We start from the raw sequence: 14,584 nt of genomic DNA, 5'->3' as shown, positions 1-14,584 counted from the left end.
CGAGAGAATGTGTCTTGATTCAGCTTTGCCGAAAAAAATATCAACCGATCATATCATTGGTACACAATACTGAATACACGTTTTCCGCACATTTGAAAATTCCAGTTTAAAGTAGGCCTAATCCAAGGCCTAAGCCACCAGGTCACGCTAAAGGGAACCTCCCGGCTCCCACATTCAACAAAGTGCACAAATTGGCATGAAAGTTATGTCCTGTGGTTCAGAAAGATCACAAATGAATATCTACCAAATTTCGCCGAAAAAACATTCACTGGTTTTCAAGAAAGGTAGGTACTTAGCGCTTTTCACACAAGAACTGCGCTTCGCACATAACCCTCGCCGGACCCATTGGTTTTCTACATGCGCGCCGAGGGGGAGGGGTAGACCTCCCTCGCCGTTTCGCCCCTGGTAGAGCTAGAGCCTCGCAATAGAAACAAGCCTGTATGCCGTAACGAGACGCAGCGCCTTGTACCGGATTTTAAAGTCTCAGGTCAGCCTGAGGCCCAAGGCACGGGCTCATTTTTTGTATAAATAACTTCGCAAAAAAAACAATCATAGAAACATGATTTTGGCATCATCGTGTTTGCCTGGCTCAGGGGCGTCGAATGGTATGCGTTTTGTTCGGTAGAGGTCAACTTAAGGTGTTGACCTCGGATCAAGGTCAGATCAGAGCCCCAAGGTCACGAAGCTGTTTGAAGGAGGTCATATTGCATATCATTCGATTCGGCAGGTCTCCCGGAGTCCACTGATGGCTTTCCCGACTCGTTAGCTCAATTTGCTCGGGAGTTATTGACGAAAACTCTTAAGTCTTATGACCCTAGTGACTCATAAATGACTTCACGCAAGGTCAACAATGCAAAAATGAAGCATCCAACCTTGCCAGGAGTGCATGGCCATGAACTCACAATTCCGTGTGCCTGAGATTGATTGAGATCGTTCCCGGCGCCAAAATAGCAGTTTTCATATTTCCTTTGGCCTATAATGGTGAGATCACGTGACCGGCCTGATCTCATGCGAACTTTAGGGAAAATACCAGATATACAAGTTGTGAGACCACTGGAGGATACTAGATCTTGTAAGTTTCATCTCCCTGTTAAAGCTGCTTTGGCTCTGAAGGCGTTGCAAAGTTGCGACACGTGAGAACCGTGCAGAGTTTGACTTATGACGTCTTAGGTCATTGACCTGACCTGACTTCAAAATGCAGTTGGTGTCACAAGATTCTGGTTTGAATCGAAGATCAGGTATGCCAAGTAGCAGCTCTCTATCATCTGCGTGTTCGGAGCTATCGTCAGAAAGAAAAAAAATATATGGGGGCGGCACCTACCTCCCCCCTCGACCGGCGAGGGTTAAATATGAAACATTATTGAACAAACACAGAATTAGAAAATTGCTCTTATTTGGAACCCTTGGGGCTCTGAATTGGTCTCGTTAGACTAAAAGAGCTTAAAGCTTTAGTAACTCACAGAAAGTGGCAAACTTGACTTAAAATTATCCCGCGCCCTGCTGGGGGAGGGGGGTGTTTGAACACCCCCCCCCCTGTGGTTTTTCGCGAATATACAAATATCTATAATAACACGGAACAAAAATGATAGACGTCTATCATTTTTGCTCGGTGCTATTGTGCTTGTCTCACTTGAAATACAAAATATCATTTAGCACACCTTATCATGCATCAATTCTACACATGTTGTTACAATTTCAGACCAAGGTCATTCAAGGTCAGGTCACCAGGTCACTTCAAGTGGCCTCACCTCATAAAAAGTTTTAATGTCTGCCATAGCTATACCGAGTGACCGTCGACCGATCGCTTTGAAACTTTCAGCGATTGATAAGAGCAACAGTATGTACATTGTACAAGATGAATATCTCGGAATTTCGACATCGGTGACCTAAGGTTGGAAAATCTTGCGACTTCTCCATTGCCTATAAGCCAATGGGAGAACATTGAAAAGCGACTCTTTTGGACGAAAGTCGTTCTAAACACTCTCAAAACACCTAATCACGAGTAACTTTGACGCACTTCATGAAAATGGCACCCATGAACCCTGTATATGCCCCTGCGATCATCTCAGGTCACAAATGGTATCCAACAGTTTTTCGCGAATAACTTTTGATAGAGGCATGATAGAGCGATGAAAACGCTTTAGATATGTATGTAAGTTACAGCTCGACGATACGAATCGACCTGTATGCAGTATAACCCTTTCCGGTCAGGTCATGACCTTGACCTGAGGTCAAATTTTCAAGTTGACCTTTTAAGGTCAAATTATAGTTCATTCATTGCGTTGCGTCGTGACGAGAGGAACACGTTGCTGGTAAAAGTAAACTCGTGCAAGACGTGAGTCAAAAGTTATTGCAGAAAAACCGTTTTCGAAAAATCGGCTATTTTGGCAGTTTTTGTTCCTGCAGGCAAAACCGTAGACGTTAGGTCAAATCTGAGAGAAATGTTAAAAAGCGCGTTAACATGGCTATCAAATGTGCTTTTCCGCGGCGCTGGAGCTCTATTGGTTCCCGAGTTATGCGTTGGCATCTTGTAAATTGTCGACATTCGACCTGAAAATCTGCGAAATTTTGCCTTCAATGCCCTCTGGTAACCTGACTTTGAATCTGACCAAAAAGTGATTAAAATGATTTCGTCATTGTTTTAGACGCTCTTTCGAACGCCGCCTTCCGCGTATCGCTATACATGTCCCAGGAGCCGAGTTAGAAGGAGGGGGGAGTGTTACCCTCCCCCCCTAGTAGGGCGTGAAAATTCCCGACCCCCAGCGGGCGCGGGTTATACTTGTGAGGTCATCTGAACAGGTCATTCCCATTTTTGGCAGCTAATTTGCAGATTAGATATGATAAGACGATGATGTCACTTTGAATGTGTTCAGCTCAATAATTTGGATAAACCGATTTGAAATGTAACCCTTGCCGGTCAGGTTATGTTTTTGATCGAGGGCTAAATCATACATTATTCGACGGAACTACGTTGAGGAAAAAAACATTCAATAAAAAACACATTGCTAACAGTTTAGCCTTCACGCTGGTAGAGGTGAGGGAGAGGGGGATAGGTGCGTTTTTCTGCGCTCTTCGGTATGTTTTAGGCGTATAGAGAAAACATGTTGGCACACCTTGCTATGCATCACCTTTGCAGCATATCACCGTATGCTAGGCCACCAAAACGAATAAAGAAGCCAAAGGCCATTATTATAACATAACCTCCGAGCCGGTTGCGAGTTTTATTACCGATTTTAACATATTGATCATTATAAAAGTAATTATCAAATATGATTGTTATAAGGTCCAAGCCTGCCTTATCCTTTCTTTGTTGCCTCATAAGAGCCAGACGGTAGGGTGGGTGTACGCCTTTGGGACCGCTTACCATATAAGCTTTGTTCAGGCGAAAAAAAGCCGGCAGTGCTGTCCATCCTTGCATTTGGATGCTACTTATCACATTATTGGTCAGTGTAGTTCACCAAAGATGAATTACCTGAATTATAATAGAGTATAGATGGTAGTGCTAAGTAACAAACTTGGAGGAAGTATAGCACATGTTGCAGGTGCATTAGATAGGTGCATAAGATAAGAGGTGAGGTAGAAATGAATATTATATTTTTTTATTTTACAGAGTTGAAAAGTATTTAACCTACATGCTGCACATACTCTTTTAATTTTTACCGTAACTCTAAATGGACACTGAGCCAGGTCTAAAGGCTAAAACTAATTTGAAGAATCCCAAAACGTACCCGTAAACCGCACTTATTTCGGAAGGATAGTGTATTTATCGCCTTGGATTGCACCAGGGCACATTGAAGACTTATCAACTTGACCAGCCATATGCTCTGTCACCGCTCCTGCATTGTCATTGCAGAACACAGCAAAAAGGCGTGGGTTTCGTAACGTTACTCAGCGCTCAGGGCCGAACGCTGCAAGGCATGACATCCTGCAAGCCAGTATAAGCGAGAAAAAAAAACAGATTTCATCAATTTACCTCACTCTCCGCGGGCCCGGCCCAGCCGAGCGCGGAGGTCAAGCAGTGCGAACGAACGCCACCCTGCGAATGCCGTTTGCAGAGGCGGCTGCAAGTGGCATGCAAAAGCCAGTGTTGCAATGCAAGTCAGTTCCAGCTCAGCGACGAATCGAGATTCGGACGACCATGAAACGGTTATTGCCTGTTTCCGAACGCTGATAGATTTCAAGCAATGCAAACTCGACATAGAATAGGATGAATATTTCACGAAAGAATTCTTATTGCAAACTGCGCGAGTCGGGTGGTTTCGCCGAGAAACAAAGCACAAACACATTTCGTCTTCATCCCAAACTCTGGCCGACACTTCGATCTCTTCTTCAACACCAAATAGCGAGAGCCGCCTGCCCCAATCCTCCAGGTAACACGGGCGACCTATACCGGAAGTCGGATACCTGGGACCGACCGTAAGGCATCTCACGAGTCGCCCCGGCTCTATCCGGTTCCCCTTTCAAACCGACCGCCACCGTGGGAGCGTAGACTCGCCGCGAGTGACTCGACGCCATCGGCGCCGGCCGCGCCGACTAGCGAGCGGACCGGGCGGCCGCCAGGTGTGCCGGTCGGCGGCGGCGGCGGCGGCGGCGGCGGCAGCGGTGGCGTCAGTTCACAGGTGTCAGCCATCGGGGTGGCGCGTGCGTCCTGTCAGCGACGGTCGTCCAGGGCGACGCTCGGCGCGGGTGACGGCCTCGGGATGTGTGCGGCGCGACGCCAGCGGTGTCGACTGACCATTCAGTGACGAAGCGGCCACGAGGAGGTGGCAAGGTGGTTACGAGGTTGTCAACCACCCAGTGACGGAGAAGTGACAACTCCGCGGTTAGTGAGTGATTGAGTGCAAAGTGACGAGCGGCTCTGCCGTCGCTTGCCGAGGTAGGGTGACCTATTGACGAGGCAGTGACAGGTCCCTCACGAGACGGTCTCGACTCTCGAGCCACTCACGAGTCGCGTGACACGATGGCGAACCAGGCCGACTACCTGGAGGAATACATCAGTGCGATGGAGTCCCGGGACGAGCCGGAATCTGGCGACGTTTACTCCCAGCTGCGGCAGAAGGAGAACGATCTGGTGCTGGCCGCCGAGCTCGGCAAGGCACTGCTCGAGAAAAATGAGGCCCTCAGCATGGAGAACGAACGCATGGCGGAGGATTACTCCAAACACCTCGAGGTAAGTGATGCATGGAGGCCAGCCGACCACTCAAAGACAATCACGTATCAAGTTTCAAACACGGGGAGACCGATGACGCTAAAAGCTGACATCGAAATTTAAAATATCTATCTGTCTTTTGTGGCCGCCGCACCTGGTGAACTTCACCGTTCAGTCACGTTCCGTCCACCTACTTGATATGCTGGAGCGACAGCGTGTTCCAAGTGCGATGACGTCACACAGGAAACCCCTGCCGGCATTCCCGGCGAATTCAATTACCTGTCCTTGGCCTCACCAGGACACGGATGCTGATTCGGACGTCCTTCGGCGCTGCTGAGCGGGCGCCTAGTCTGAGCTGATCTGATCAGCGGAGCCGTGGGGAGGGGGGGAGGGGGTCTGACGCCCGCGGCCGGTCCATGTTTGGTACAGTACTGAAGGGAGAGCCGCCATGACACGTCGCCGAGAATCGGTCAGCCCCCGCTGGGAGTCGAGTTCTGTCGGACGGAGAACGATCAGGAACCTTCAGCGCTGCGCAGAGTCCTATTTCGACGGAGATTGCGGCTCAGATTCAGGTTGACCTCATAAAGGATAGGTGGCACCGTGTCAGACCGGTCTAACTCGGCGCCACTGGTGAAGTGCGCTAATGCAATGGTGTGCCTGCGTCCTGATGGTTACGCCTTGACGGTGACGACGACGACGTGACGTTGGGACCGATAAAACCGTTTGTGCACCCGGGCTCGACAGGTGACGGTCGACGGTGATGGTGACGTTAGTTGTGACGTTAACCTAATGGTGACATCTGCACCTACAGCCGCGTTTGACCAATTATGCCAACAAACTTTTGGGAAAGTTTTCCTGAAGTCCAAAGCAGATGCTATCAAAAGGGATTCAATAATGCATTCCGTGCCCAATCAAGAATTTCAAGGGGTTCCTTTATAAAATGATCACCACTTATCAATCAGTAATCACGGTTAAAAGAGCAATTAAACAGCAGTTGTAAAAAAAAATCCGCCAATGAAGACGCACAGTGACGTTGCCAGAGTCCGTCCCAGCGTCGGTGACGAAAAGGCGTCGGTGACCTCACACTCGAGAGGTCTGCTCGCCGGCTCCTGCAGCTGTCGAATTCACAGGCAGTTCACGTGTGGCGACCTCCTCTGACACAGAGACTGAGATGACCGGCCGTGACCGAGCCTGAGGTCTGGGGAGGGGAAGATGCGTAGAACAGAATGAGACGGCTGCTCAGCTCCCAGCCCTCACACATGGCGGGTCCCTCGCAGCATCTACCATCTAGCTAGGTACCAGGGCGATACCGTTTAAGACTGATAGGGCTATAGCCACAAAATCGAGCTTACTGCGGCTCTGTCAGAATGGTGCAAGGCTGGCCGCTGGGGCTCAGTAAACTTGTCATGCAACACAAGCGTGAAGTAAGGCATGAGTCACTGTTTACCATCTATATCGGATTCCAGATAACCACCTCACCTTATGCCTTTTTCAAGCGGCAGATCTGATAGGCCGCTTCAGATTTACACTTATCGGTGGTATATTTGCATGGGATGTTGGATAAACTCATAAGCATATTTGGCGTGCAGCAGGGTATGGCGTCCACCGGCCAGCTTCTGTCGCGTTATGCGCCGTCAGACACCAAAACGTCACCCCGCGCCCCCACTGCCGTACCGCTGGCTGGCCACTTCCGGCGCACTGTGACAATGCCGGCGCGGGAGGGGAGCCGGCGCCGTGCTTTGTCCGTGCTGCGCCGCCACTGTCTCCCGCCCAGTAAGGGCGTCTGTCAAGTGTCAACTAGCTGCTGTTCGTTTGAAACTTCCGTATTTAGTGCAAGTACCGCATGCTTACCTTGCGGCTTGCGGCAATATTGTTTGGCATTTTACGTTTATCAATTACGAATATCCCTAATGAAAAATCATATTTTTGGTGTTCAATGCACTGATAATGTGAAAGGCATACGGTACGTCTTTTGAAAGTATGGCCAATCAAGTGAAGTCCACTAATTAGCAAGAGACGTTTTCATAATCCTCACACCCCAGACTAAACCTTTTTCGACGTGAGTCGTGACCCAAGATCACAGCTCCATCCCAACACACCACAACACGATATTGGGCGTACCCATGGCACCTCCCGCGGCACATTCGAGCAAGCTGTGATCGCTCTACTTGTACTCTACTCGAGACCTCGCGAGCGGCGAGCACATTCGTCTCAGCTCGCGCGCGCCCATAATGGGGAAAGTGCCACCCCTGACCCGGCCGGGTGAAACCTCGGGCCGCTCCAGTGCCTTCCCGCCGGGAGCCCTGGAGTTGGAGCGCGATTGCATCTGCACATAGCCTCGGGCCTGTCGGTGCGACGAATGGCACTTTGTCTGCCCTGTCTATGCAGCAGAGGGCTGAGATAGACGGTCAGAAAAACAGAGACTAAACACGCAACAGGAAATGCCACGTCCGGTGCTGGACGAAAGGAGCACGTCACCGATATGCTGTAATGTTATAACGACATGAATGCAGTTCTGCGATGACGTATAAGTACGAACGGGGGTTGGAAAGTGCTCGGAATCATGAAAGCGAATGTTCCGGAACGTCCGGGCTGCCCGTGTGCGCCAGAGTTGGACTCAAGTGCGTCGAAGCGCACACATTTCCACGATACTTTCGCGCTGCCACAAATGTCTCACGAGTGTAGAATAATCGGCTTCACTCGCTTCGTAGTGTCCCCCGTCTACCATTCACAATTCGCATGGTTCGGGTCTGATCGAAGTTCCCAGTAAAATAAGGTATTGGTGACGTGCCGTACGCGTAGGACCAGGACCGATCGGCCTTGAAAACCAATTTTACGATGGTCTCATCGCTGAGCCTAATGACACTGTCCGCACATATCACCCAGCTGAATCGAACGTCACGTGTTTGCTGTGCCAGGCAAGATCGACGCCGTTGCCATGACGACCAGTATAAACAGAGCGGTCAGCTGGGTCGATATGCCAGGCGAACCCGGGGCGAGCGACCCTCGAAACGCTGCGACAGCGCCGCGGACCCGGGGCTAGCGAGCCGTCCATCGCCACTCCTCGCCGCACCCGCGCCGCATTAGCGATGTCCAGCGTGACGTCACGGGTACTGGGCGGTTTTACGCTGAGTTACGACTCGTTTGGAGTGCTTTCCGGAAATGGGGACCACCGAGGCCACAACGGGAAGTCCTCGGTTGAGGCAGTGCTCTCGTCAGGGACAGTGGCTCAGACGAGGATGTGGAAATGAAATGGGGTGCTTTGGACTTATAGCAGGAAACGCACGGCTGACCTGCCACTAAATGTGGTGCTCGCTGCGAAAGAAATGCAGCCTTGGAAGTCATTCATTATCTTGCGTAGACGGCGGAACTGCTCCTAAATATGCAATCATGCGCGATTACACAGGGAGTGCTGGGTGATCAGCTGATGAAAGCAACCCTCAACCGGCTAGATTACGCTCAATTTCACTCAGGCAATGGCTTTACAAATGTTATTTTTATTTGGATACCCCAATCGGAGCACTGTGCCAATGATGGCTACCTGCCTGACATCTCAGTGGCATAGCCGCACGGCACTATGGGGCTAACATGTTGCATACGGATTGCGGAACTTCTTTGTCACAAACGTCTTTGCAATTCCTTATTGGAGTTGTTGGACGGACCTTTGCTCGGTACTCACTCAGACGGTGCACTTAGCCCGCCGTGCGGTGACTGGGTACGTTTTACCGTCGGGCGCTGTTACGAACCCATCAGCTCCACTGTCCTGCACCGGTCGTCAATACTCCTAGGCCAGGCCGCCGCCGCAGACGGTAAATGCCATCCATCCAGTAATCACCTGTGTGCATAAGCCTGGCTCAAGGTCAACAAGTCATTACCGCGCCCGCACGTTATTCGGATCGGTGACGTCATCACAAAGACCCGAGGTGACGTCATAGTATTGACGATCGGTGACTGAAAATCTAAACTTACGTGGAGTGAAGTTGCAGAATCGAAGTTACTTTGAATGAGGCCACATGCCGTTGTAATAAAAATAACAGAACAAGTTTTTCATAATAAAATGAATATTGATGCATTTAGGTAGGTAGTTATGCATTTGTAAAACATTTCTTGTTATGATTATTTTGCCGTGAAGAGGAGAGGGGGGACTTCATTGAAGCTATGCACGGCAGTCGTGACAAAATTACCAAGGCGTCACGGAGCTTTCAGCAAAGCCACGTAGTCAAGCTGTCCTCGGGTCCACGCTCCTCTCTTATCAAGATGAACTGCCGTGGCGCTCAAAAATTGATAGCTACTGCAGCGCTGCGGGTGACCTCTGCGTACCTGACATTTCCACGGTCGCTGATGACCTTGGTGCCGTGTCGGTACCGACGGAGTGACCGTCGGCGTCGACAACTTGTCCCCCGGGCATTCACCGCTGGTCAGTGTGTCCTCGACAAGACTGAACGGTCAATAGTTTCAAGGCAAGGATCGGTGACGGGCGCGGTCACTGGCCGTGCACGAAAGGAAAAACATGGAAGGATACTGCAGTCAATGTATGACGTCAGAACTGACAGCTGTGACGTCAGAACTGACAACTGTGAGGTCACCGGGGCTGAGCTGTCAGAGCTGTCCGGAGGATCGTGCCGCTTGCAGGGAGCGAATTGACGTCATTCAATCCCGGCTCGAATAAGTAACGTGAGGTTTACTGACATCGTGATGGAATGACTGTATCTGATTTGCCGACTCAGGTTGCATATGAAACTGTTTTCTTGCATCTTTTGCAGGGATAGGAAACAGTAAGTACAAAGAACGGCCTTACGCTTACGAGTCTTGATTTATTTTGCATTTTATTTGCGTAACTTCCCAGTATATGATGGAAGATTTCTTGGCATGGCTAGATAAGGGATTGCTGGAAGAAATGAATAATAGCAGAGACAACAGCATTTGTTTAGTTGTAGGTATGTTTCTACTTCTTGAAATACCGTTGGAATAATTCCTCGTAATTCGTAAATGTCACTAGGGGCTGCGTAGTACGTACGTTCCGATAAAGACACTATGCAAATGTAATATGTACGATGCCTTTTTGCGTTTATGTTGTTACCTTTTCATTTCACGTTACCTTTTTATTTCACGCACATCATTTTAATGGCTAAGTTCCATTAACATTAGGCCTTTTATCACATGATCGGAAAATTTAGCAATTCGTAATGATAAAATCATAAACGTTTGTGTTTCACGTAAGATAAATCACACATCCGCCCATAATGGGTATAATTCCGTAGGATCCTCCTGAGATCCCAGAGATCAGTATTTTCCTGCAGGGCTGGTCGGCCAGGCGCGGTGAGGAGTTCCTTGGTGAGGAGGAGCCTTGGTGAAACCTTGAATCGCGATACTGATGTGTTTTCTTCTGAGTGATGTGACGATCAAACCCCGTCATTGAGGTAATGCGAATAATATAGCCGGGCGACGGAGGATGGATGACATTACCACTCCGTATCCGCGTCCCGCACCCAAACCGCACCCAGCCGGCACCCATCCCGGCACCCAACTGGCCCCCACACCTGTCCCAATTCCGCATTGCGCCACCGGAACCGCGGAACCGCTCCCTGTCCAACAGAAGCAGCATCTCACTCGGATGACTCACTCACTCGCTGTCTTCAGGGTCTGATGTCATCGTGACCCAGCAGCACCGTCCATGCCCTTAACCTCTTTCGAGAGCTATGCATAGGAGCTCGAACACTGTTTCTATTCTGACAGCGATTGGTCTCTGAGAGTTGAGCAGACTTGGGTTTATAGGAGCGGCCATATTGGCTCCAATGCACCAGCAAAGTCTAGGTAGTTTGCCACCATCGCGCCGTCCTCTAAGCAACATTACCGTTCCTGATGTTTCACCATCGTCTTATGCGTGCCAGAATCGTCTTAGAAGTGCCGCCGTCATCATCCACAGGGCGACACCATCGTCCTCATGAGTGCTACCACCGTGCCCATTGCGCCACTATCGTCCCCAGGGCGACAAATCGTCCTAGGTGCACCACCATTGTCCCCAGTGCGCCACCGTTGTCCCCAGTGCGTCGCCATCACCACTGCTGCGCCGCCATCGTCCCCAGAGCGCCGTCACGCCGCGCTGGTGCGAGCGGTGACTCACTCCTTCCGGTCGAGGCCGCCGCGCCGTACCGGTCTCTGTGGGTCGGCCGGCCGGTGCTGCATGGTGAAAGCGGCCACAGTGACCGTGCACGGAGGCAGAACAGGCGGCCGGCCGCTGTGACGTGGTACGGCCGGCGCACCGCACCGCTGGGCGCTGGGCAGCGCTGGACCGCGCTGGCCAGCGATGGCTGGATCACCTTACTGCCGTCCGCTGGGCGGGCGCCGGGGCCGACCTAAACCAATTTCACAGGCACCTGGTCAGCCGGCGGATGGGATGGGCTCCTGTCGAGAGCACATCCTGCGTATCGCGTCCCGTCTCCCTACGCCTTCCTCTCCCCGTCCTTCGGAGTGAGGAAATCCTGTGAGGCAGTTCGCGGAGTATAGGAGGATTAGGTGGAGGGAGCAGATAGAGACCCTCCCAGGCGACCTCGGCCCCTACTTATTGGGCTGAGATTATTGAGAGAATGAATCAAGGATCGGACGTCGTCCCTCCCTCCGCCCGCGAATCGGAGTGACGTCATCCCTGACGTGCTCACGGTCATCACGGTCATCCCTGACGGGTCTCGTGTGCCGTTCAGCTTAAGAGTCCGTGAGTGCCTAGCAGATATTTGTGCCTATATATGTGCAAACATTGCAGGGCAGAGAGCAGCGGGTAGCCTGTTGGCAGGCAGCACGTAATTGCATACGAGTACATCTGCTAGTGCAGCTATCTCTCTTTGAACTGGGTCAGCGTCGGACGTGCCTCAAACCTGGAGCAATCCAGAGACTGGCTACCTCATCCCACGAACCTGCCTCATCCGACAGAGTGCACCCATTCATGGCTCAATAGAGGCCGAGTGCGTGCCGCTACCTACACCACAGCTGAGGCCTCGGAGAGACCGGACTCAGCCCGGACTCAGACTGGACTCAGAGCGAGCTCAGCCCGGACTCAGAGCGGGCTCAGACCGGTCTAGTCGTGCCCCACCCGGCTCCCGATATATGTATGCCGACCCGCCCTGCCCACTCCGGTACGTGAGCTGGCTCACAAACACGAGCCCAGTTCAGCGAGACCCGGTCGGCGACCATATGGCCGGGCACGGTCAGCGGGCTCCGAATGATGACGTCATGAATAGCTGGTGCGTCATGAAGGACTGAGGTTAAGACGCTGAGGAGGATTTAAGAGAACTTCAGAGGGTCACGTGATTTAAAATAACTATAACAAAAGGACGCTTGAGGCACTTGGCCATGATGTTTACCTAAATTGTTCTAGTAACGCTGCCTACATTGCTACGCTGCAGCGATATTGATGCGTAGGTTACAGGCAAATAACCAATAACCTTTGATGACTATTGATTTGCTATGACTCGGGGGATCATGGAAGAGAACAGATTGGATAGCCGATATCCCCATCGACGTCCTGCCTTCCTAATAACACCACGAGTGATTTAGTGACATCACCAACTGGCTTGTTGGCTCGAGTCTTCGTTAGGGGTAGTGGTTCGGACAATACGTCCACTTCGGGCTACGTCACTGACAGCTGAGCTGCAGTCAGCTGATTCTGGTCAGCGTCAATCAGCGCGTGGTGCTGACTGCTGACCTGGCTGCTGATGGCAGCGGAGTGGACAATGCCTGGTGCACCGCTCGCCGCCCTTTCACCAATTGTGGGTCAGCCGATGCGAGAGTCCATAGGTAGCGCAGCCCTGCTTCCATGTGGTTCAATCTGCAGGCTCCGAGGAATTGGAGCTAGTTACGGAGCGAGCGAAGCGAGCGTAGTCTTTCCTTAGATTAATGGACATTTCTGAGTATGAGCGGCCGGCCGGCCGTGCGGACGCTTTTGCGAGGCTTATATCTCAGCAACCACTTGACCGATTTACATGCGGTAATTTTTGTAGGGTAGCTTCATTCCTTCTACCAAGTATTGGACTATTCCCGATGGATGTGGGTGACCCCTTATGCACGTGCCACGTGCAAAACGAAGAGGTGTCACTTTTGTAATTGTTGCAATATCTCGGTAACTACTTGGCCGATTGCGCTGAAAGTTGGCATGTAGGTAGGCACCCACTAGGCAATGCCTATCCATGTGCCAGAGTTGGGGTGCTGCTGCTCGTGCGCACGTGCAGGGGTCGATTCCAGATCTCGAGAACGGCTGGACCGATGGCGCTCAAATTTGGCACATGGTTAGGGACCGGTTAGTAGGGTGCCGTGCAAAAGTCAGTTAGGACCCATTTTGCACGTGCGCACGTGCAGGGGGCCGCTTCCAGATCTCGAGAACGGCTGGGCCGATTGTGCTCAAATTTGGCACATCGCTAGAGACCGGTTAGTAGGGTACCGTGCACAAGTCAGCTGGAGGTACCCCCTCGAAATTTCGCACGTGCAAGGCTCACCCTCTCGCTCGCTCCGTTAGTCGCCCCAAAAGGCGTTATACTGGTGGTATCCGTTTCTAACCATGGTCCTGTACGTCGTTGTTTATTCAGCAATAAGGGAGCGGAATTAGGGACACACATGGACACATGGTCTTGTTTTTCAGGATCCTGGCTTGGAATGGGATCTCTATTGATAAGTTATCAATGAATGGAATGAAAACTATACGGTCATTTGTATCCGTAACTGCTTAGAACGTATCCGCTATCACCGCGACCGGTCATAATTCCCACAGAAGGCCCACAGAAGTAGGCTCTCCATGCACCGTCGGCTGGATCCACTTCAGGTATGCAGCCCTGAAGACCGGTCTATCTCCTCAGCTGCTCCCAACCTGAAACGAAGACATCACTGCTGTTTGCTGATATCCAGTTTATCAGTGATATCGCCACCGATCAATCCTGCAGGTGGATGAGAACAGCGCGAGTACGCCTCGGCGGTCAGATGGGTCAGCCGCGTCACACTCACCCTAAATCGCTGCAGTGTGTCCACTGCGGCACAGAGAAAGCCGGCAGCGTTTTACCGGCCGGGACATTGAGCTTCCGGTTCAGTTCTGCGGCGTATATGCTTCGCACGCCGAAAGGCTCGGGGGCGGCGAAACACTTGTCACTTTCTACGGATGTTCTGTAAATGAGGTTCACGGACTTCAACTAGCTGCGTTGGTTTTGAAAAGCTCCGGGGCATGCGCGTAGAAAGTGATAAGAGTTTGATGTGCAGGGTGCGCTGAGAATCGGATATACTAGCCGGCCATAATGTTCACTGAACCGAGCACAGAACACGGCGGCAGCGCTCGATTTGTTCACGGTGGTGGAACACAGCTCCGGTTAGGCAGATGAAGGTCGTGCTCCCTAGAGCGGCAGATGGGGAAGCGGATGTGAACGAACATATTTCCTCCCCCCTCTCCCCTTCTCTCTC

General features: G+C 51.3%; 1 protein-coding gene across 1 annotated transcript in view; it reads left to right on the top strand.

Moving 5' to 3' along the window:
• Window positions 1–3,591: 3,591 nt before the first annotated feature.
• LOC122376239 (bicaudal D-related protein homolog) overlaps window positions 3,592–14,584 on the top strand; it is a 71,357-nt gene continuing 60,364 nt past the window's right edge. The window contains exon 1 of the mRNA XM_043356031.1: window positions 3,592–5,170. Within this exon, the coding sequence (XP_043211966.1) occupies window positions 4,961–5,170 (210 nt within the window). The 5' untranslated portion in view covers window positions 3,592–4,960. The remainder of the gene's footprint in view (window positions 5,171–14,584) is intronic.

This window comes from Amphibalanus amphitrite, unplaced genomic scaffold, assembly GCF_019059575.1.
Source record: "Amphibalanus amphitrite isolate SeventyFive unplaced genomic scaffold, NRLGWU_Aamphi_draft 000042F_arrow, whole genome shotgun sequence".
In the NCBI taxonomy this organism is placed as follows: Eukaryota; Metazoa; Arthropoda; class Thecostraca; order Balanomorpha; family Balanidae; genus Amphibalanus; species Amphibalanus amphitrite.
The sequence above is the reverse complement of the archived record's forward strand: the minus strand, read 5'-3'. Positions and strand labels throughout refer to the sequence as shown.